At 35.5% G+C, this 25,147-nt stretch overlaps 1 protein-coding gene across 2 annotated transcripts in view; it reads left to right on the top strand.

Moving 5' to 3' along the window:
• Positions 1-25,147, top strand: part of EPHA6 (EPH receptor A6) — an 877,165-nt gene that overhangs the window by 714,597 nt on the left and 137,421 nt on the right. For both annotated transcript variants that reach the window (XM_054577406.1, XM_054577405.1), the window contains exon 13: positions 3,604-3,665. In XM_054577406.1, coding sequence (XP_054433381.1) covers positions 3,604-3,665 — 62 coding nt within the window. The remainder of the gene's footprint in view (positions 1-3,603; positions 3,666-25,147) is intronic.

The raw sequence follows: 25,147 nt of genomic DNA, 5'->3' as shown, positions 1-25,147 counted from the left end.
TCTCTTTGTAGGGCAGAATTTTAGATTTATTTTTTAATCGACTGGAAAGTAGCAGTCATGCAAGTAAATCCTCACTACTGCAGTTAGCAAGAAGTCTCCTGAAAGATATGTTTTCCCTAAATATTTTTCCCTAAATTGAATAAATATTCAAGTGTGGGACAGATAAGTAACTGTGATCAGTTAGAAAGCAGAACCAGTGTGTGTGATCTTCACAGAGCCAGTAAGATTAGTCAATAAATTAATAAAAGTTCAAATTACAGGAAACAATTGCTCTCTACAACAGAAAAAAAAAAATGACATGGGATCTTATGACCAGTGTGTTCAAAGTATAAATACCTGATTTCTTACAAGATCTTGATTTATGATAATGGAAAAAATAAAATAAAATACACTTAAAAATAAATAAAATATCTACAACCATTTCTGGACTAGTTAGAAAAAACAAAGAATATTTCTTTTTGCATGTGACTTGTGGAAATATTTTTGAAGATCTCTTAAATCAAATTGATGAGACTTCTAAAAAAGACCTGTGGATTTTGAGACTTGACCGAGTCAAGAATCCTCGAGTTTGTCCATTGATTTCAGTACAATGCAAATACTAAGTTAATTCTGTGATGAGGATCTTGGAATAAGTGGCTAAAATTGTAAAAAAATGAAATAGAAAATATCTTGAAAAACATAAAAAACAGCATTAATTATCTTCAAATACATTTGCTAAGAGCAATAATGCAATATATGATTTTTACATATTAAAAAATAAGACTGAAAAAGCACTGTTACCAATGAGTTCTCTCACCTAATCAGGTATTTAAAGAATATCATCCTAAATTCCATAATTCCCCTTAGACTTCTCTATTTTCTTGATTATAAAGTGTAATCATGAACTCTAAAGTTGCTTTTAGTCTTTATAATGTAACTAACTTCTCTATTGAAAACCACTAGATAACAAATTATAAATTAGATGCCATTAGTATTCTAAAAAAAAAAATCCCTTCGTTTAATAACAGCTGCTCTGGATGCTACTGGACAAAATACAAAAATGCAGAATTCAAGTGTGAAACTTCTAATTCACAAGAAACCTAGGGAGTCTTCGTTTGATTCTTTATTATCTTTAATGAGAAGATTAAACTTGTCACTGAATGAATTTTAGAATTGCATAAAGTATCTCCCAAGAAACTATAAATAGAACTAATTTCAAAGTACTTTGTATTCATGTAGATCAGAATCTTGCAATACTTTTTTAGGAATTGTGAAATTGATGAGAAAAATCAACTTGTTTCTTTGCAGCACCTGCTCTGCTCAGCGGAGGGGGAGGTGGCCCAGAGACACCCAGTGAATAGGGATACAAAGTATCTATGGGAAGTTCAGAAAAACAGTTACTAAAACTGCGCACATTTCATAATGCAGACAAAGAAATGATGGGAATGCAACTATAGAAAATATCACTGTGGGAGATTCTCAAGAAAGGGTGCAGTGTGTACACCCGGGGGTGCTGTGAGGTGAGAGTATTAGGGAGAGACGCGAGCTGGGAGGTGACCCTGGCAGGGGAGGACCAGAAGGAAAGACTGAAGGAGACAGAACTGTGGAGGTGTAGGTTATACTAACTTCAACCGACGGACCAGGAAATGATAAGGCTGATTAGGAGAGATGAGGATAGACTGACAGAGCTTACAGCTTTGATCTATAAATAGTGTCTGTGAGCACACAGCCTAGAAAGAGCTTAAGTACAGAGACAAACTGCCTGACGCTACCACCTACCAGCTGTTTGACTTTAATCAAGTGGTTTAATTTTCTATCCCCCAATTTTCTTATCTGTGTAATAGGGATAATAATAGTACATAACAATATAAATGAAGTGCCCGCAAGCTTTTTTAATTCTAATAAAACTGGCATTCTTAGAAAGAGGATAAATATTTTTAAATATATTTTTAAAAACTAAATATGCTTCTCTAGCACAATACTCAAGATAGATCGAAAAGCTTTGACTGTGGGCAGAGAACTCAGGCAGTCCTTGTAGTAACCCAGCATTTTCCCTTAACATCCGCAATTCACTTTACTTCAAACCTAAATGTGGCTCTCATAATTTTTATATGTAAGTGTTAAAATGACCTTTTATTTTTCCCTGCCTTGCCAACCAAGTGTTTGCATCAGGCTCCTATCTCTGAGCTCTTCAATACCATGGGCCAAATGAAAGAGTTCATAACAAACTTCCAGATTTAAAACCTGATCTTCTAGGTCACTGCCTACAATAGTGCTGACAGTTCATTTGACCTCAATATTTTCTGATCAAGTTCTTTATCTGTATTTGGGTGAAATTAATGACTTTAAGGAACATTATAGAAATCCAACATAATGAATGTCTTCTTTGGGTTCCAATTCTATGCATGATAAATTGGAAACTTTAATACTACCTTTAACCTTTAGCACATCTTTCTTTAAAATACAGATTCAACTGTAAAAATCTAGCATTTGGAGTCATTTACTGATTTGTTACCATCACCCTTAATAACCCACAAGGTTTTAAGTTCATAAAAGGGACATGAATTACAACATGAGACCTAATATTTCCATGATTGGTACACATAATTTCTTCCTAGATCTTTTTTATATTTGTGAGGAAAATCTCTGTGCACAGTGCAGATTAAATTGCTAAAAATTCCAATGAGAAACAAGAAATAAAGATGTAAAAACTAAATATGTCATGCATACATGTTTATTTCAGGTAAATAACATTTTCCCTTCATCGGAAATGAGTTTATCTTTTAAACTTGGGAAATTGGGCAGAACAAATTGATTCTTTTCTTTGAAACGAATCAAAGTTATTTATGTCAAATATTCTACCTAATAGGTGTATTAGGAACTGTAACAATTGCAAATAGATATGATAAAAAAAGAAATGATGTTTAGTCTCTGATTTTAGCTTCTGCACTGGACTATGAAATCAGAGTTACTTATTTTTCATGTACTGCCATCATTGTTCTGTTGATCTAATCTATGTCCAATAAAGAGATGATCAAGAATTATTACAAATCCCACCAACTTTGTAGCATTCATCAATCTACTGGCATTTTTCTACTTAAGAGCCCTTAAAAGCAGACTATAACTGATGGTTTATAATTTCTTAAGGAGAATTTATGAACTTGCCTTTTTCTGCTTTGCCTTAGGAATATTTCACAAATGCTCAATGTAATGTATTTCAGCCATAACTACTGAACCACTAGGAGAAGCCGTACCACAAGTGTCAAAGCAGCTGTGGTAACTGTTAAAACCCTGAGTTTAACTTGTGGATGATCTTTTAAGGAAAAACTCAGCACAAAAGAATGTAATCTAAACAAACAAGTGATTGCAGGGCTTTAGAAAGGACGTGCTTAATTCCTTTGTAATTCATATTGTAATTCAGATACTTTTTATGAATGCAAAAGAAATAATGCTATAAAGAGAAAGATGCCTGTGTATAATGAGTACTTTTAAAGAAACATGTTAGAAACTGAAATTCCTATTAATAAATACAAATAATTTAGCTGCCACAGCTGGAAATCTCTAACTGCAGCACGCAGTTCTTTAATTGCTCTAATCCTGTGTGTTCTCTTGCTCTCTTTGCAGGCCGACCAGTAATGATTGTGGTGGAATATATGGAGAATGGATCCCTAGACTCCTTTTTGCGGGTGAGGTGTTTTTCCCTGATGGCATTTGAATAAGCTATTTTGAGTTCTAGATTTAAATCATTTATCATAAATTAATTTTTGCATAATGTGATTCAGGGATTTTTTAAAATGAAGAATAGCAACATTTTCTCTAGGGTGCATTTTTCTGATACTGTGATATATTAGAGTGTTACTAAGGGGGGAGCATATGCACATAGTAATAAAATTGCTTTCTGTTATAAATTTACTTGCCATGTTAATATATCTGTATTTCAAATGTTATAAAGAACAAGTTTAAATGAAACTCAGATACTTCACATAGCCGTTTATTTTGCTTTATCACACTTAACTATTTAGTATATTTTATGCATTACCTATAACACTGAACTCTTTCAACTGATGTACATTGATCAATAATGACTCAGATTGATATCAGAAAACTGGTTTAATCAAGTTTGTCCCTCTTAAGTTCATTTAGCTGACTATTCAGAACACAACATGAAAAAGAATAAAAGTCTATCAGAGATCTGTTCTACAACAAAAAAATTTAAAGTATTTTTAAAGTGACTTTTCCTTATAAATATAGTATATACTAAAATCATTTGTTTTATATACATGCATACCTCTGCAATATTTTGGATTTGGTTCCAGACCGTCACAATAAAGCAAATCACTCATTTTTTTTTTATTTCCAAATTCATATACATTATGTTTACACTATACTGTAGTCTATTAAGTGTGCGATATGTTTATAAAAACAATGTTCATACCTTAATTTAAAAATACTATATTGCTGAAAAAATATGCTAACCATCATTTGAGCCTTCAGCCTTTTGCTGGTAGAGGGTCTTGCCTCAATGTTGAGGGCTGCTGGCTTGATCATGGTGGTAGTTTCTGAAAGTTAGGTCGGATGTGGCAATTTCTTAAAATAAGACAACAATGAAGTTTGCCATCAATTGACTCCTCCTTTCATGAACAATTTTTTGTAGCATGTTGTTGTTGCAGCCTCTCTAGGCTGGACAGGTCCTCTCAGGGCTCAGGTAGATGGAAGAAGATGCGTGGAGCCTTGGGGATGCTTGACATGCCTTTATTCGGGAGAGTCACGCAGACACAAGCCTGGTCTGGGTAAATCACACAGGCCACAAAGCCTGTATCCACGCCGCACACAGACCACAAGCACATGTGGGGGGAGTCACACAGGCCACAAGCCCGTGCCTAAAACAGTGCCCCAACTGCCCACCCCGTCCAAATCTCCTATCCCTGAAATACTAGCACCAAACAAAGCAGACAACAGGTCAGAAAGGTGAGGTAACTATCATGAGCTGCGCATGCGAGCCTACTCAAGACTGCAAGGCAGTTTATTGCAGCCAGGACTCAAGGCCATGAGACCCGGGCTCAAGGCTGTGGGAACACTGTTTTATCAGCCTCCTCCAAGGCTGTGAGGAGCTGCTCCCTCTAGCTACCCACACATCTAGGTGAGAGAGCCAGACCGCCTCCACCTACCCTACACATGTGATGCCGTTTGATAGCATTTTAACCCACAGAACTTGTATCAAAATGGGAGTCAGTCCTCTCACACCCTGCCGCTGCTTTATCAACTAAGTCTATGTAACATTCTAAATTCTTTGTTGGCATTTCAGCAATCTTTGCGCACCTTCACCAGGAGTAGCTTCCATCTCAAGAAACGACTTTCACTCATCCATAACAAGCAACTGCTCATCCCTTAGAGTTTTATTATGAGTTTGCAGCAATTCAGTCACATCTTCAGGCTCTACTTCTAATTCTAGTTCTAGTTGCTATTTCCACCACATACGCAGCTACTTCCTCCACTAAAGTCTTGAGCCCTTATATCATCCATGAGGGCTGCAATAAACTTCTTCCTAATTCCTTTTAATTTTGATATTTTGATGTCTTCCCATGAATCATGAATGATCTTAATGGCATCTAGAATGGTGAATCCTTTCCCGAAGGTTTCAGTTGACTTTGCCCAGATATATCCAAGTAATTGCTATCTATAGCAGCAATAACCATATGAAATGTATTTCTTAAATAATAAAACTTGAAAGTGGAAATGACTCCTTGAACCATGGGCTGCAGAATGAATGTTGTGTTAGCAGGCATAAAAACAACATTAATCTCACTATACATCTCCATCAAAGCTCTTGGGTGACCAGATACATTGTCAATGAGCAGTAATATTTTGAAAGAAACATTTTTTTTTGAACACTAGGTTTCAACGGTAGGCTTAAAATATTCAGTAAACCATGTTGTAAACAGATGTGCTGTCTTCTAGGCTTTGTTGTTCCATTTATAAAACACAGGCAGGGAAGAATTAGCATAATTCTTCAGAGCCATAGGATTTATGGCATGTTAAATGAGCATTGGCTTCAACTTAAAGTGACCAGTACATTAGCCCCTGACAAGAGAGCCTCCTGTCTTTCAATACTGTGAAGCCAGATATTGACTTCTCTCTAGCTATGAAAGCTGCCAAAGGCTATTTCATCTACCTTGACAATCTGTTGTGTAGCACAGCCACCTTCATTGATGATCTTAGCTAGATCTTTTAGGTGACTTGCTGCAGCTTCTTCATCAGCACTCAGGGCTCACCTTGATCTTTTATGTTATGAAGAGGGCTTTCCCTTAAACCTCATGAACCAACCTTTGCAAGCTTCAGGCTTTTCTTTTGCAGCCTCCTTACCTTTCTCAGCCTTTGCTCTTGGCTTTGGTTTAAAGGACTGTTGGGCTGGTTTGATCTTCTGCCCAGTTCACTAAAACTTTTTTTCATATCAGTAGTAAGGCTATTTCACTTTCTTATTACTCATGTGTTCACTGGAGTAGCACTTTTAATTTTCTTCAAGAACTTTCTCTGTACATTCGCAACATGTATAACTGGCACAAGCCCAGCTTTCAACCTTTCTCTATTTTTGACCTGCCTTCCTCACTAAACTTAAATATCTCTGGCTTTTGATTTAAAGTGAGAGACATGCAACTTTTCCTTTCACTTGAACACTTAAGAAGTCATTGTAGGGTTATTGATTGGTCTAATTTCGATATCACTGTGTCAAAGGGAATAAGGAAGCCCAAGGCGGCGGGGGGGGGGGGGGAGAGAAAGGGAGAGGGAGAGAGAGGGAGATGGTGGAATACCTGACTGAAGGAGCAGGAGGAACACACACAACACTGAGTAAGTTCGCTCATCATGACCCCCCAAAACAATTACAATAGTAACTTCAAGACCACTGATCACCAATCACCATAACAAATATAATAATAATAAAAATGTTTGAAATATGGCAATAATTACCAGTATGTTACATAGGGACATAAGGTGAGAAAATGCTGTTGGAAGACTTGTGCCAACAGACCTGCTTGTCGAAGAGTTGCCGCAGACCTTCAATTTGTAAAAAGCAGTACCTGTGAAGTGCAATAAAGTGAAACACAGTAAAATGAGGTGTGCCTGTGTGGTACAGAAAGAGCTAAGAAGGCACAATGAAGCTTTAGTTAAAAATATATTTATAATATCTTTAACATTTAAAAAGCCATCGTATGTAACAAAAATATTCATTAATAGTAAAAATATATGAAAAATAATCACGAGGGTAAACATTTTTCATCCTCAGCAAAGGTCACATATTTGAATGTCACTGTGGTCTTTAAAATATATCTACAGAGACATAGCCATTTTCCTGACTTATAAACTGCCTGGACTTTGGCTAATTGAAATGGGCCATATCACTTTCTTCTTCATTTTTATGAGAATAAACCATCTCAAGCATTGTTTCTTCACTTCATGTTTTGCTCCATGTTATTGAAGCAAGGTGTGCATGTGTCTCACCTTTCTCTCTGAATCTCATTTTCATTTATATTTTCTTGACTCCATGCTCTCTTCTTGCAACTGCTTTCAATGTTAGCAGAGATGATCATTTACACCGTGACTGGACTGGATGTCCAGACTGAATGCCAGAAGCTGAATTCAGCAGAATCGTCATGTTATCATAAAGCAATACTCCCCACACAACGCAAAATGAAATTCATAGGCGTTCCGGGACATGAACTATTTGTTTTTTTCTATAGCCATTCCCAGCTATAAAACATTATTTTATAGCTTGTATTCATTTCTCCTGCAAATGTTGCCAAATTATCTTAGAATAATTTATCAGGATCACCTATAGTACCTGAAGTACAGATATACTTATGCCCTTCTATTATATTTATCCAAAAATTCATTTTTATCAGGTAGATATTATTATCTAATGATGTTTGGAAGAGGTTTTTATATTTATATCAGCTATATCCTGGAGGTTAATATAATGGCAAATAATGTAGCACGTACCCAATCTAAATTGCTACTGGCAATTGGATCAAATGACTGCCACAAGCAAATTAAGAGAGAAATGTTAGCTTCAGATATACTTATCCTGCCAAATTGTGAATTAATTAAAATAATTTTTAAAGAAAAGATAATATATTATAAATCAAATATTTACTTATAAACATCCTACTACATATTAAGTGGCATATTTCATTATTTAAAACGTAAACACTAGTATTTTTCAGCTTTTATGCACCATGTGTGTGACACCATAGAGTCTGGGAAAGAGTAAATTTTGAACTGGTGGAGGCTGCCATTGTACAACCATGAGCACTTCTAGCGTATTTCCTCGGCTCACCTTGGCTCTGCCACTTGCCACTGTGTGACATTGTGACTTCGGCAGCTGACTAACTTCTCTGTGCCTCTGTCCAATCATCTCTAAAATAGGAATATTAACAGTACTTACCTCGTACAAATGTTATAAGGATATATTAGTTGACTATTGTAAAGTGTATAGAGTAATGTCTAACACATTGTAAGGGGTAGAATGAGGATTCAGACTCCCCTCTGACTCAAAAAACCCTGTTCTTATACAGTATGAATTCTGTATTTTTATTAAATTACTTATCATGTACTTCTTCTTAGAAGTTTACTGCCATCTCCCATCTATGTGTCCCCTCTGCACATTGAATTTTAATTTTTTTAAAAAGGGGGGCAGGGAATAGAGCCAAATACTCTGTTTTTACCCTTCCTTAATCTTCTAACATTATTTTGTAATAACCTCTTTTATCCCAGAAACTCAAAGCACTTTATAAACTTTATGTCAATAGCAGACACTCAACTCTCCATGCAAGCAGAAATAAAATGTGTGTGTGTGTGTGTCTGTGTATCCCACAAATTCTCAAAAGCAAAGTCATTTTTCAAACCACTGCTGCAGAATTTGATAATCACAGCTTCTGTGAACACAGAAAAAGAAAGAGGTTCCGTGCTTTACGTAGCAGGGGAGATGTCTGTGGCTCATTAACAGCGCTCCGTGCTTACTGGAGGCAGAGAAGATTTCCCTTTGGTCTCCCACACAACTTCAAAATCACTTCAATTTCTATTTTATAGGAAAGGGTGGCAGCAAAACAAAATGCAGGATTACAATCTAGTGCCAGTGGTGGTAGCAGCTGTCTGTGATATTGCAGTGGATTCATAAATCTTACACTATTTGGAATTCCATTTTTTTTAATTTTTATTTTTTGTTCAAATACATTTGTCTCCACCTTCCCGCCACCACTCTCCCCTGCCCTTCTCCCCCACCTCCCTCCCTCAAACCTTCCCCACTTTGGCTTTGTCCATGGGTCCTTTATACATGTTCCTTGACTTGACCCTTCCCTTCCCTTTCCCCACCCACCCCTCCCTCCTTCCATCTTGACTCTGCTGGTCTCTTTTTTCTTTCAATATTGCTGGTCATATTTTCCTTGCTTATTTGTTCTGTTGGTTAGGTTCTACTTATAGGTGAGGTCATATAGTATTCTTCTTTCGACTCCTGGCTTATTTCACTTAGCATAATGCTCTTTAGTTCCATCCATGCTGTTGCAAAGGGTAATAGTTCTTTTTTTCTTTCTGCTGCGTAGTATTTCACTATGTAAATATACCATAGTTTTTTGATCCACTCATTTACTGATGGGCATTTAGGTTGCTTCCAACACTTGGCTATTGTAAATTGTGCTGCTATGAACATTGGGGTACATAGGTTCTTTTGAATTGGCATTTTGGGATTCTTAGCATATAATCCCAGCAGTGGAATCACTGGGTCAAAAGGCAGTTCCATTTTTAGTTTTTTTGAGGAAATTCCAAACTGTTTTCCACAGTGGCTGCACCAGTCTGCATTCCCACCAACAGTGTACTAGGGTCCCCATTTTCTCCACAGCCTCACCAGCACCCGTTGTTTGTTGATCTGTTTATGATGGCCATTCTAACCAGTGTGAAGTGGTATCTCATTGTGGTTTTAATTTGTATTTCTCTGATGGCTAGTGATGCTGGGCATCCTTTCAAATGTCTCTGGGCCCTCTGTATCTCTTCCTTGGAAAAGTGTCTGCCCAGGTCCTTTGTCCACTTTTTAATTGGCTTGTTTGTCTTCTTGGAGTGGAGTCGAGTGAGTTCTTTATACATTTTGGAGATCAAACCTCTATCTGATGTATCATTAGCAAATATGTTTTCCCTTACGGTTGGCTCCCTTTTCATTTTGCTGATGTTTTCTTTCGCTGTGCAGAAGCTTCTTACTTTGATGAGATCCCACTTGTTTATTCTCTCCTTTATGTCCCTTGCTTTAGGGGACATATTGGTGAAAAAATTGCTGCGTGGGATATCTGAGAGTTTCCTGCCAATGTTCTCCTCTAGGACTTTGATGGTGTTGCGACTTACATTTAAGTCTTTTATCCATCTTGAGTTTATTTTTGTATATGGTGTCAGCTGATGATCCAATTTCAGTTTTTTTTCATGTAGCCATCCAGCTCTCCCAACACCATTTGTTGAAGAGGCTATTATTGCTCCATTTTATGCTTCTGCCCCCTTTGTCAAATATTAGATGTCCATATAGACCTGGGCTTATTTCTGGGCTTTCTATTCTGTTCCACTGGTCTATGGGTCTGTTCTTGTGCCAGTACCAGATTGTTTTGAGTATAGTGACTTTGTAATACAGTTTGATGTCTGGTATTGTGATCCCTCCTACTTTGTTTTTCTTTCTCAAAATTGCTGCAGTGATTTGGGGTCGTTTATGGTTCTATATAAATTTTTGAAATGTCTGTTCTATTTCTGTGAAATATGTCATTGGTATCTTAATAAGGATTGCGTTGAAACTATAAATTCCTTTGGGTAGTATGGACATTTTGATGATATTAATTCTTCCAATCCATGAGCACGGTATATGCTTCCATTTATTTGTGTCTTCCTTAATTTCTTTCTTCAGTGTTGTATAGTTTTCTGCATACAGGTCTTTTACCTCCTTGGTTAAATTTATTCCTAGGTACTTTATTTTTCTTGTTGCTATAGCAAATGGTATTTTTTTGTCTGATTTCTTTTATTTCATTGCTGGTGTACAAAAATGCCTTTGATTTCTGAATACTGACTTTGTATCCTGCTGTTTTGAATTCTTAAGTACATTCCCCCAAATACTCATTGGCAGGGGTGATGTGGATAGATGTGGACGTGTATGAGTAATCGTATGTGTGCATGCACACATGTGCATGTGTGTGTGGAGAATAGGTGTGGGTGGGTGTCTCACTCTGTGTTTGCTTTTAATTTTAATATAAAATGGAACATCAGATTGGTTGCCTGGAAAATCTAACCCCACTAATGTGCAGACTTTCCTAACTTTTCCAATTGCACTTAGTTCCTAGAGTAAATTAAGTGAAATTTTGACTATTGTTCCTGTTTGGCCTTTTGTCTCTATATACATGATTTTACAAACACTTTGTGACAACCTAACAACTATTTGTCGCTAAATCTTTTGACCTGCATTTTTATAATAATATTAACTGGCAATCAGTTAGAAAAATAGCCATAAAATATTTTGAAACTGTGAGATATCATATGTCAACCATAAAAAATGATTCCTTTATTTTATAACATTTGTTGAATGTGATTGTTTTGTTATACCATAAGACTCAGTTATACAAAAATATAATACCATAGGTCTCAGTTCAAGAAGTTGTATTGTGTTCATGCTGCAGCCTCCAATCCTCTGACATGAGAGAAAAGATATACATACATGATTTACACAGCATAATCACATGAGTAAGCAAAGAGTGTCATCCATAAATAATACATATAAAAGGAGAGAAATTAGTAAAGACAAAAGCAAACAAGATCATATTAAGGAAACCATTGGGATGGAGGAGAGCAAAGGGGGAAAAATTGGAACAACTGTAATAGAATAAAGAACAAAATAAGATTTTAAAAAAGGAAACCATAGCTCAAGACATGCTCAGGAAAGGATGCTTGAGAGCACACAGAATATGTGGAAGTTGATACTACCAACTGAAATGAAGATGCAGAAGAGGAGCGGCACGGGCTGGTAGTTGGGAGAAGATGATGAGTTTAATATGTGTCATGAAGCATTTTGGGATGCCTATGGAACATGCAGTGAAAATGTTCAGGCAGCAATTAGAAATATAAATCTGAAGCTCAGTGGGAAACTCTTTTACTAAAGTCAAAGATCTGGGAGTCGGTAACATAAATGTGGCAATTAAAGCCAAACCATGATATTCCTAGAAAGAAGTAGAAAAAAAGAAAGGAGTTGAGCAAGACTTGCTCTGTGGCATGTCAACCTGCGGCAGCAGCAGGAGGGCATCCCCCAAGGTAACTAAGAGTGAGATGTCAGAGAGGAGCGGGGGGGGGGGGAGATGAAGGCACGGAGTCCCACCCCTATGAGACTAGAGGCAGAAGAAGATAAGCAATTGTATCAAATGCAGTAGAGACATTTGAAAGGCAAAAACTGAAAAGCTTCCTTGGGATTTAGCACTTAAGGGGTCCTCAGTGATCTCAACAAGAGCATTTTTAATGATTTCAGGCAGAAGCCAGACTGCAGAGGGCAAAATGAGAATGAAAGATCAATAGGATGTGGTAGGTGGAGACCATTTTTAAGGAAAAGGTGGGAGAGATAGCAAGGCAAGAAGAGAGAAATCAGATGCTAATAGACAATAAAAGAAAAATCAATAGTATCTTTTAAAATAGAAAAAAATTCAGACAATTTATGCACTGAGGGATAGGGAATCAAAGAAAGCACACTGGTAAGGCAAATCATCTCAGCAGACTGGAAACTACAAAGTCAAGGACCCTGATGGAGGATTGACTTTGAGCAGCAGAAGCCTGCACACATCTTCCAAGACTGAAGGGCCCATGTGTTGTGCTTCTCGAGAGATTTATGAGGAATAAGTATTAAATTGAAGGAAATAATACCGGATGATATTGCATTTCTACCTGAAGTAGGAAGGCAGTGTATATGGGAGTTTGAGGACAAACTTTCACTTAAAGTGAATATTTAGAAAAATTGCTGAAATTAAAAAGAAAAGTAGCTGATCATGAAAAAAGCAGGATCATCAAGAGCAGTGTCTACTCCAAGAAAACAGTTTTTTTCTGGGCCCTAGAAAGGACAGCTAAAAATCTTTACAAAGGTTTCTAATGATAGGCAAGTTAGGTGGCAGAGAAAAGGCTCTTCTAGACGGCTGGCCCAATAATTTTTATGATTTGTTACATGCACCCTTCCTGCACGCACGCCGGCCCCTGTCTGTGGTCATGGGGAATGCAGCATCACTAACGAGTCATGCTGACATCCTGCTGATGCTGGAGAACTTGAGTGTGCTCTGCCAGTGGTGTGCGTGCCCCCATGGTTTTTGCAGAAATACTCAACCCCCAAAATGTAACAATGGAGATGGGACACACTATTGTCTGTAGAGCAGGTACAACAGAAAAACAAGAGTTAAAGTGGCATTGGGGTGGTGGTGGAAGGCTCTTTCAGGTAAGCAACTGGGGGATCCAGATTAGATGAAAAAGGAAATAAAGAGGCTGATAAGCTTAATTTTAAATTAATAATGAATTTATTTTATTGTATATTTTCCATTATCATTTATTTCTCTTATACCTCCCTCCACCCAGCAATCACGACACTGTTGTCCATGTTCATGAGTCCTTTTTCCTTTTTGCTCAATCCCTCCACTCCCTAACCTCCCCTCTCCACTAACTGTCATCTGCTCACCATCTATGAGTCTGTCTCTGTGTTGCTTATTGGCACCTTTTGTTCATTAGATTCCACATATGAGTGAAATCATATGGCACATGTATTTCTCTGACTGGCTGATTTCACTTAGCACAATGTTCTCCAGGTCCATCCATACTGTTGCAAAGGGTAAAATTTTCTTCTTTTTTACAGCTAAGTAATATTCCATTGTGTAAATACCCCATAGTTGTTTTATCCACTCACCTACAAATGGACACGGGAGCTGCTTCCGTATCTTGGCAATTGTAAATAACACTGCAATGAACACAGGGGCGCTTATGTTCTTTCAAATCAGTGTTTTGAGTTTCTTCTGATATATTCCCAGAAGCGGGATCACTGGGTCAAAAGGCAGATCCATTTGTAATTTTCTGAGGTATCTCCCCAGTGGCTGGCCCAGTCTGCATTCCCACCAACAGTGCAGAAGGGTTCCCCTTTCTCCACATCCTTGCCAGCACTTGTTTGTTGATTTATTGTTGATAGCTATTCTATAGGCTTTAAATAAATAGAAATTTAATGTGCCAAAAGGCTTTATTATGTAAAAGAGGAAGTAGTTGTGTATGAGGGTAAGAGAACGGAAAGAAAAGAAGGATGTGGCCAGGATGTATGATCTTGGCAACGATTTGTTAGAGCCAGATTATATCAGCCTGCAAGAGATAATTGTCAAATGCTTGGAAATCTTGGGAGCTGGTTGTTAAACTGTTAGTAGCTTGAAATTGGCCATGATGGGAGTATTTGCATCACAGAAATGGCAAATACTACAAATTAGAGCCAGCTTACCAATGCACTAGATTGATGTTTAAAATTTCTGAAGTGAAGTAGTTTTAGAGATGACAATTTCCAGGTGTGAACCTAAGAATCAGTGGCTAAAATACAAATGAAAATGAATATCTTTAATTAACTAATGTAGATAACATTTATGTGTGCTTTTTATGAGTCAGGCATTATTTCAACCCCATATAGTAATTCACCTAGTCTTACAATGACATTATGGGGTAGATGTTATTATTATTATCCACATTTTACCAACATGGAAATTGAAGCAAAGCAAATTAGGTAACTTGCCCCATGTCAAACTGCTGGTAACCATGCATTCATATTTTTTTTTACACAAATGTATGTTCACAGACTATATATTATAGGTAAGGCACTGTTCTGGAGCTTGGAATACAAAAGTGAAAAAAATAAAAATAAAAAACCTAGTGTGAAGAGAAATAGAGAATTCAGCAAAATATATGGTACATCAGAAAGGGGAGTAAAACACAGCAGGGGAAGTAGAGGTGGGAGTGAGATTGAGTTTCAGTGTTAAATTGAGTGGACAGGGAAGGTCTCATGAAAAGTGGCATGTGTATAGAAAAAGAAGAAGAGGGGGTAAGTTCACTCAGAAAAATATCCCAAAGAGAATAGCAAGTGCTATACCCATAGAACTGTAAATTAAGTCCTTACACTTTAAGACCATGTGCTTGTTGCCTAAGACAGTGCTGATTTATGCCTGTCATTTCTCCATAGTTATTAATAGCAACCCTTTTACTCTGCAGTTAACATAATAAAATATGTAGTCACCCTATCATTATGGCTAGAGTAGTGTACTAACGGAAAAGGTGGTAGAGATTAAGTCAGAGAGTAGATGGATGCAGAAAAAGATTCAAATCTTGGAAGAGAAATGGTTCTCAAACTTGGCTGCACTTCGAGTTTTTTCTGGATAAGATGGGAGGCTATTATAGGATTTGGAGTAGAGACACAACATAATCTATTTTTTTAAAGGGTTGCTGTGTCAAGAATAGCATATACTGAGGTACAGGTGAATGTAGGGAAATGACCAGGCTTTTGCAGTAATCCAGGTAAGAAAATGACAGTGGCTTAGAAGAGGAGAGTTGCAGGCAATTGAAGGAAAATGGTGGATTCTGTGTTGTATTTTGATATTAGAGCCAGTAGGGTTTGCTGGTGGGTTGGATCAAGTGTATATGTGAAATAGAAGATTCAAGGGTAAATGTTATCTACAAAATAAGGTTAATAATAGGCAATAACTATTTCCTACAGATATTGTGATAATTATAGTATTAAATCACTAATAGACCTAAAATCCCTAGAAGAGTGTCTGGCATATATGAAAGCCTTCATAAAATCATCTATTATCATTATTATTATAGACTTCAGAAGATGTTGCCAAGAGTTTTAAATTAGGTTTTGTGTTACTTCCTGGTCTGTTTTCTCTAGTGGCTAAAAATAGTTTTAATTTTCACCATTTAAAAAAAATCTAGATGTACCTCAGAAATATGAGTATTTAAATAATACATATAAATGCATCTTACCATTTCAAAAGCAATGTGAATCATTTGAAGAGTTTCCCTGAACAAATGCAAAGCAAATATTAATTTAAAAAATTAAAGGGATCTTTTAAATATTTATGTACTCAAATTATAAATCTAGTAAAGATGGCATCTTACCTTATGCTAGTTATATATTAATAATGAGAGCTATATTTTATTAGCACACTTTTCTTGTAAATTGTGTTGTATGGAGTTATGTTTGTACTGGTATATAAGAGCAAAATTGAACTACATTAAATGCACTTTATATTCAGCACTAAATAAAAAAGGAAGTTACATTTACCCACCAGTACCTATTTTTAAAACATAACAGTTATAGTTGAATTACATACTCTTAATTATATTTTTTTCAGATAAAAAAAGTAAAAATTCACATATACTATTGTTATTATTTATCACGCTTGTGCCAGCTTAATGCCAAATACTATTCTAAAAATAATGTGACGATACACATTTAAATATATGAAAGCATAGTGTGCTTGGAACCCAGTATAGGGTTGGCTGAACTTTTTATTTTTAAATTAGAAGTTATAGCACCAACTTTCTATAGCTTGAATTTATCTTTTTAAACATTTCAGTACTGTAAATGGGTTATAGCATTTGTAGCACCTGGTACCATAAAATTGTATTTTATTATTTTCCTTATTAATTCTCCTTTTGTATGTAGGAGTTTACATTCATTTTTTAATTGGTGTAATTATAATGATATACAGAAAATTCCATGCATTTTCCTGAACTCTTCTATGGTTATTTCTATATCCCTTTTTGGACCATACTAGAGATTTTGAATTTACAGAACTGAATATTAGGATTGAAACGTGTGTTTCTCAACCATGTCTGTAAATTGGAATCACCATCCTGGAGAGATTTTACAAAATACATATGCAGACTTCAAAGCAAGTTTATTTTGCAAACACTTCCACAGGTAATTTTGATGACTCTAATGATGCTTCATCAAGACTGTGTCACCCCGTGACACCCAGCCCCAAATGCCACACAAAAAAAGAGTTGTTGTTGTTGGGTTTGGGTTTTTTTTTGAGAGGAGGACACGTTATTTAAATGCAGCACATAGTAGCTAGAGTAGATTACCTTCATACAAATCTAAGCAAAAAAAAAAAAAAAAAATCAAATTTAGGAGTGAGCTTTCCAAGCTATATTATATTCAGGTTCACTTTAAACTCTTAAAATGTAATTCTGAAATCCAACTGTCATGTTTCACAAATCCAAAAGAAACTACTTTTCTTCCTAGACTTTTTAGGTATATTAGAAATGACATTTTTTGTTTCCTTACGATTGAAATTTTTTATTTTATGTTCGGTGGCCTCTCCCTTCTATAACTGGAATAGAACTCTGCCAAGTTTAAGTACAAATCTATGATGACTATGAAAGAAAAGCCTTTAAGGATTTAGTAAATATTCTACAGGAAATTATGGTAAGATTTTCAAGTGAGGAGGCCCAAGAATCAAGACTTCAGTAAAGAAGAGATATTGACTCGTACTTGTTCAATAGTTAACTTAAAACAAGAATGATTTGGTCTTTTCAAATCTGTAAATAACCTAAGCCATTTTTTTCAAGTTCAGGAGCATTTTAAAAAGTAATAGGATGGGCAACTTTCTGATTTAGAAACATAGAAAAACTGAATTTTAACTTTAAACTTAAGTTATGGAAGTAATTCTCCAAGGACTGTTTTCTGTAAAGCCGCTTAAAAATCAATTGTCAAGAACTCAGAATGCATTTTCCAATTAATATTTATTTTAAAGATACTGCTTAAATCTCTAGGCAGACCTATAAAAGCCTTTTTAACACAGACTACAGCTAAAGGATGTAGCTTCCAGTGTAAAAGGGGTCAGGAATTTCCTTCAAAATTAAATTTAAAAAGTGTGTTTTTTCCTCTCCTCACATAACTTCATTGAGCAAAAAATTTTAAGGCCTTTTTTTCTGTGGCATTCACTCCTTTCTTCCTATTCTCTTGTGTCTAGGCCCTTTGCCACCTCATAGAATAACCTGTTGACCCCTACCACACCCTAAATCTAAGCTTCCATTCTTTATTTGCCATAGATCTTAGCTGGATGTAAGGTGAGACTAGGTCATACTAATATGTGTTCACAAATGCTACTTTTATTTCCTTATAATATTTTGCATCTTTTATATTAATTTACAACCCAAATGTAACTTATTTTATTTCACTCTGATAGTAGCATGTAACATAATATCTACTCTCCTGACAAATTTTCCAGTGTACAATATGGTATTGTTGAATATAGGTACGGTGTTGTACAGCAGGTCTCTAAAGCTTATTCATCTTGCTTAACTGAAACTATTCGCGTTTGTAACCTCCTCACATCCCCCTCTCCACAGCCTTTGATTCTATGAAATTGGCCTAAGTAGAATTTTAGTAATGGAATTTCAGAGAGAAAACAAAAAGAAGTGAGAACAAACAGACAGCGTGAGGAGGATATTTTTGCACTAAGAAACAATTAGGAGCACAGAAGTTAGCTTCTCTCTGTTGTAGCTCTTAATAGATTCTCATCTTTTGTCTCTTACAAACCAGCTGCGTTTCAGACATCTAGTTTGCTCAGAAAGGTCTATAGCCAACACAAAGTTAGGGGGGACAAGAGGCTTATAAAGCATCCACTGTTCAAATGCCTTGATCTTTTGTAAGCTGCTTAGTGAGTTACATTTCCTGCATAGTCATTTTATAGCTCAAGTCAGCCTTTGGAAGTAATAATTTTACAAGGCTTCATATAACCCTTCTATTTTCGTCATTCTGTTTTGAAAGGCTGGTGCCGTATTATGGTTAGTGAAACAAAAAAAGTCTTTTGACATACATAGGAACCAAACTTTCTCATTCTTCATTTTAGAGTGTAAATTGTAATTATCTGATAGTGTTTATTGCACAAGATTTGTGAGGAATCCTTGGAAGATGATTTATTTATTGCAACTAAGACCCTGTATAATGAATTGGATTCTCCGTAAATGTTTGTTAAATAGTGATAGACAATTTTTAATAATTTTTCTCTAGAATAGCAGCTTACCATTGACTAGGTGTAGTATTGTTTATCGCTCATTTTTAACATTTTCAAGACACTGAATTATTGTAATTATTCACTCTACACAAAGGAGTAGGGCACATTTTTCAAGAAAATCTGAAGCTTGTGATTTATATTGTGGTCCACAGACCTTTCATACTTGCAAGGCTATTCTGTTGGTGGGTTCCACATTACTATAATTCTCCAGTGAAGACCTAGAAAGAAATGTAGCAGACATCTGTATAACACACTTAGCCCCCTTTCCTTCACTCTGCAGCAAAAATATAAGTATTTAGTGGTCAAAATTAGATTCAAACCAGAATCTTGCCCTCAGAAGTGAAGATGGTTGCAAGTAAAATAAATACTTTGTATTTACTCATGATTTTTTTCAGGGAATCTCTTACAGTGAGTTTAACTTAACATGAAAAGTACTTCAGGAATATTTAACTACTGAATAAAAGCTTGAAGCTCTTCACTCCACTAAGAGGAAAATAAATGTAGTTCAATTCAATCCAGCGACTATCTGTCTAATACCTACTGTGTGCCAAACATGGTGCTAAGCCCAGAGAGTTCAAAGATGAGTAAGACAAGATATGCTTATTGCCCTAGATAAGATTATGTTCAAAACAGTGGGAGAGACAGACACATACATGTGTGGTTTTAGCCAATGTTGATATAGACCGGATGCTTTGAGGGCGTTAAAGGGAAAAACAGTCCATCTTTACTTCTCTACTTTCCTGACCCATCTCCCCCTACATCCAGTCTATTGCAGATCTCACTGCCTAATGCCCCTAAAATAGATCTCAAACCTGATTTAAGCCACCAGTTTCTCTCTCCTGCGTGACTCTAATAGCTTCCAAATTGATCCCTCTGCTTCTATTCTCCATACACATGTCAGAATATATATATATCACTCCCCAACTAAAATTCTTCTCTAATTCCTTGTTACTTTTAGAATAGATTTCAAACTCTTCACCTTGGCTTACAAGACCCTACCTGATCCTCTGCCTACCTCTTCACTCCCCTTGCCCTTCCCTCAAGTTCTGGCTTCATTGACTTTCACTTCAGCATACCAAACTCATTCCTGACATAAGTCATTTGTACATGCTGGAAACTAGTCACAGCCAACAATATGTCATTCCCTGTCACACCCATTTTATTTACTTTATAGTTTCTCATTGTTTGAAAGTATCTCATTTGTTTTTTTTACCTGTTTTCTGTCTCCCTGCCTCTGATTAAATCTAAGTACAGATGGAGCAGACACCTTTTTGTTTGCTTCCCACTTTGACTCCAGCAATTTAAGCAAAAACTGGCCCATAGTAGATGCTCAAAGAGTACTGTTTGAAAGAAAGGACTTGGGGATTTGGCAAGGACCTCCTAGAAGAGATGATACTTATCATGAAAAACTCAGGTGACAAAAGACTAGAAGAGTATTCCCGGGAAAGGAAATTGTATAAGCAAAGTGCATTAAGTATGAAACAGTTGTAGGGTTGAAATAAATACACACACCAAAAAAATTGAATCAGAACAAGATTATAAAACTAGAGACAAGAGCAAGGGTCATAACTTTGCATTGAATACTGCACTTTATTCGGCCATTGAAGGGTTTTAAACAAATTAATGGCAGGGTGACATTTGTGTTTCATAGAATATATTTGTTAAATACATTTATTATGTTGAAAAATATATGTATGCCTTTTCAATGTTGTTAGACAATACTGTGATAACATCAAGACAGCATAGCACTCAAATACTACATTTGTCCTACGTACAGGGTAAGTACTTGAGGTCAGCCTAAGATGAATGGATGCAAAGAGGCTTAAAGTGTCTGTGGGGCACACCCTAGAAGGCATAGCCTTGGCAACTGTCGTCAAGAGCTTGCATTATTGTGGAGACAATGTGGCAGGCCAGTGACTGCTCAGATCTGGCGCATGTTGTGCTCTAGGGTCTTGGAGAGAGTGGGTCTGGTACAGCTCTGCAGTTTTCAAAGTAGCAGACGTTATTGGATATAACCTTCAGAAAACACCTGCCAATCAGTCTCACCCTCTCTGTCACTTAGAGGTTAAGCTCCTGGTTTCTCAGCAGTAAGGTTGAGAGAGCAAAGAAAAAGAATGAAGACAAACTGAATTCTATGTACTAAGCTCTGAGATGCAGTGTGTAAATATGCCACATTTGCTCTCTTTCGTTCAAATCTGCCTTCCTTGGAAAATAACGATATGTCATTAAAAAATTCATAGTTTCTTTTTGATTAATCTTTAGTAGGAAGCCCAAATATATTAAATCTCAGTGCTCTCACATTTTTCTCCTCCTCTCATAAACAATTCAGTTCAATTTGAATTAATATTTATCAAGTGCTGACACAAGGCATTGGCAGTATAGTGGATGCTGTGATAGAACTGCTACCTAAAAGGAAAAAACACATATCCAATCTTAAGAAATGACAACAGCCTTTTTTATACAAGACAATGAGAAGAATAGAGCAATAGCAATCACTGCTGTACAAGATAATATCAAAGACTATTTACCATTTGTTAACCATCTACCATATTCAAGAAAAGCAATATGTCCTAAACCACATTTGAAGAGACTATGTTGGCAAGGACTAGAAAAAAGAACATAGATTTTGTTTGAAGAAGAGAGTTGCATCATTTGTAGAGAAATAGATTTGTGCCATACCTCAAGTATGAATAAATGGGCCTGCACCTCTCAGCCAGACACAGATAAATAAATCATCATTTCTTGGTTTATCTGGAATGTTCTTGTTTGTTTATTTGTTTACTTTTAGTTTAATAGTCTCAGGGTCCTTTAATACCTTGCTTTATTGAACCAAATTATTCTTCCCAAACTAGCCTAGACTGGGTCATTATGGCAAAGTTTGATCCAACTCTTTTTCAGACAACTCCAGTTAATAAGAATATGGGATCTGGAATTTGATTGCCTGGAATCAAATCCTGACTTTACAAGTACTAGGTTATTAAATCTTATTGTGCTTCAGTTTGATTATGTATAAGATGAAGATAAAAACTATACTTACACATATCACAGAGTTGTTACAATGATTAAATGAGATAATACCAGTAAAGAGCAAATAATTGTGACTGGTTTGTAGTGTTGAAAGAATGTTAGCTATTTTTCCTCTAAAATAATGTGGCAACAATTGAGGTATGAGTTGCCAAAAAATATATAGAACTATTTTTGGAGTTCTCTTTCATCAAGCCCACATTTTATAGACAATAGATAAATGGTGATAAATGATTGATAGATGATAGATATATAGATAGATGATAGATGATAGATAGATAGATAGATAAATAGATAATAGATTTTCTGTGTCTATAAACAGGTTATGTTATGTTCCATGGGAATGAGATTCTTTAAAGATTTTCATGAAGAAATTTTCTTGGGAACAACTCTTGGGATCAAGTCCCTTATTTCTGTAGCTTCTGGAATTTTTGAAGTTGGTAATTCTTACCTCAGTACCTGTCTGGAAAATGCCCTTGACTTGAGAAAGCTACTTCACCCAAGGCCATGACACTTTCACATGAACAGCCTGCATCAATGATTGATTGATGTGGGAATATAAGGATCCAGCCCCTTTTCCTCAATCTGGACTGACTCTAAAGAGATTGTGATCATGTGAATTAAAAATAAACATACTATACTGTATAGTCCCATGAAATAACATAGAGAAAATGGTTTACATTCTTTTTAAACACAAAAAGCTCATTTTATAATGATGCCACTTCTTGTTATTATAACCATGATTACTATGTTGCTGATAGTAAAACAATTAATATGTCTTTTCAAATATTGGTAATAAGAAGAGTTAAAATAATTTTAAAATAACTTACATGAAATTGAAGAGGGGGGAATACTCCCAAACTTCTTTCACAAAGCCAGATAACAAAGCCAGACAAAGACACTACAAGAAAAGAAAATTACAAGCCAATATCTCTGATGAACATAGATGAAAAAATCCTGAGCAAAATATTAGCAAACCAAATCCAACAGTACATTAAAAGAATCATACAACATGATCACATGGAATTCATACCAGGGGTGCAAAGGAGGTTCAACACCCACAAATCACTTCATGTGATTCACCACATTAACAAAATGAAGTATAATAATCATATGATCATCACAATAGATACAGAAAAGGCATTTGGCAAAATTCAATATCCACTTATGATTTAAAAACTCAACAATGTGGCAATGGAGGGAATGTATTCAACAAAATAAAGGTCATATATGACAAGCCCATAGCTAACATCATACTCAACTGTGACAAGCTGGAAGTTTTTCCTCTAAAATTAAGAATAAGACAAAGATATCCATTCTTACCACTTTTGTTAAATATAATATTGAAAGACCTAGCCAGAGCAATTAGGCAAGAAAAAGAATTAAAAGTTATCCTAATCAGAAAGAAAGCAGTAAAACTGTGTGTATAGATAAGATGATATATAGAAAATGCTGAAGACTCCACCAAAACAAAACTGTTAGTAATAAGTAAAGTCAATAGATTTTCTAGATACAAAATTAATATACACTAATCAATTGCATTCCTATACACTAATAAGAAACTATCAGAAAGAGAAATGAAGACAAGAGTATCATGTACAGTTTTATCAAAAAAAGAATAAAATGCTTAGGAATAAATTTACCCAAGAAGATAAAATATCTTTACAATGAAAACTGTAAGACATTGATGAAAGAAATTGAAGAAATATCAGGGAGAAAACTTTGTAAAGTATGTGATTGTCTAACCACTAAGCTGTACCCCTGAAACTAATACAAAATAATATTTAATACAAACTATAATTGAAAATTTTTTAAAGCATAAGTTGTATGGTATATGAATTACATCTTAATAAAGCTGTTAAAAAATAACTTTTAATAAAATATTAGCAAATCAAAGCCAATACTGTATAAGAGAATTATACCCCACTACCAAGTGATATTAACCCCAGTATGCAAGACTGGTTCAACTTTTAAAATTCAATTAATGTCAATCATATTAAATAGCTAAAAAGAAAAATCACCTAGTTATATAAAAAGCATTTGACAAAAATCCAACACCAAGTCATGTTAAGAACTCTCAGTAAACTACTAACAAAGAGGAACTTCCTAAATTTCATAAAGACTATCTACAAAAATGCCTACAGCTAACATCATACTTAATGGTGAGAAATTCGAAGCTGTCCTACTAAAGTCAGGAACAAGGCAAGGATGTCCTCTCCCACTACTTCTTTTCAGTGTCTGAAAGTAACAACTAATGCTGTAAGACAAGATGGGTGAAAGCATACAATTGGGAAGGAAAAAAGTAAAACTGTAATTGTTCACAGATGACATGTAGAAAATCTGAAAAAATTGACTAAAAAAAAAAACTAGACTAATAAGCAATTACGGCGAGTTGCCTGAAACAAGGTCAATATACAAATGTCAATTGCTTTTTTATATACCAGCAATGAACAAGTGGCGTTTGAAATTAAAAACACAATACCATTTACATTAGCACCCCCAAAATGAAATACTTAGGTATAAGTCTAACAATATACATACAAGACATTTATTAGGAAAACTACAAAACTGATAAATAAAATCAAAGAACTAAATAAAAGGAGAGATGCTCCATGTTTATGGACAGAGACTCAATATTATGAAAATGTTGGTTCTTCCTAAATGATGTATAATTTTAATACAATCCCAATTAAAATCTCAATAAGTTATTTTGTGTATATCAACAGACTGATTCTAAAGTTTATGTGTAGAAGAGAAGACTCAAAACAGCTAACATAGTATTGAACAAGAACAAAGTTGGAGGACTGGCACTGCACAACTTGTTAAGACAATGTGGTCTGAGTGAAAGAATAAACAAATAGGTCAATGGAACAGAATAGAGATCATATATTAAACATAGTTACCTGGTGTTTGACAAAGGAGCAAAGGTAATACCATGGAGCAAAAATTTTTCTTTTCAACAAATGATGCTGGAACAATTAAACATCTACATGCAAAAAAATGAATCTAGACACAGAACCTTACTTTCTTCACAAAAATTGACACAACAAGGATCA

The sequence above is a fragment of the Pteronotus mesoamericanus genome, unplaced genomic scaffold (assembly GCF_021234165.1).
Source record: "Pteronotus mesoamericanus isolate MK-2021 breed Mesoamerican mustached bat unplaced genomic scaffold, CSHL_Meso_final contig_42, whole genome shotgun sequence".
In the NCBI taxonomy this organism is placed as follows: Eukaryota; Metazoa; Chordata; class Mammalia; order Chiroptera; family Mormoopidae; genus Pteronotus; species Pteronotus mesoamericanus.
Note: the sequence above shows the minus strand (reverse complement) of the source record. Positions and strands in the feature narration are given on the sequence as shown.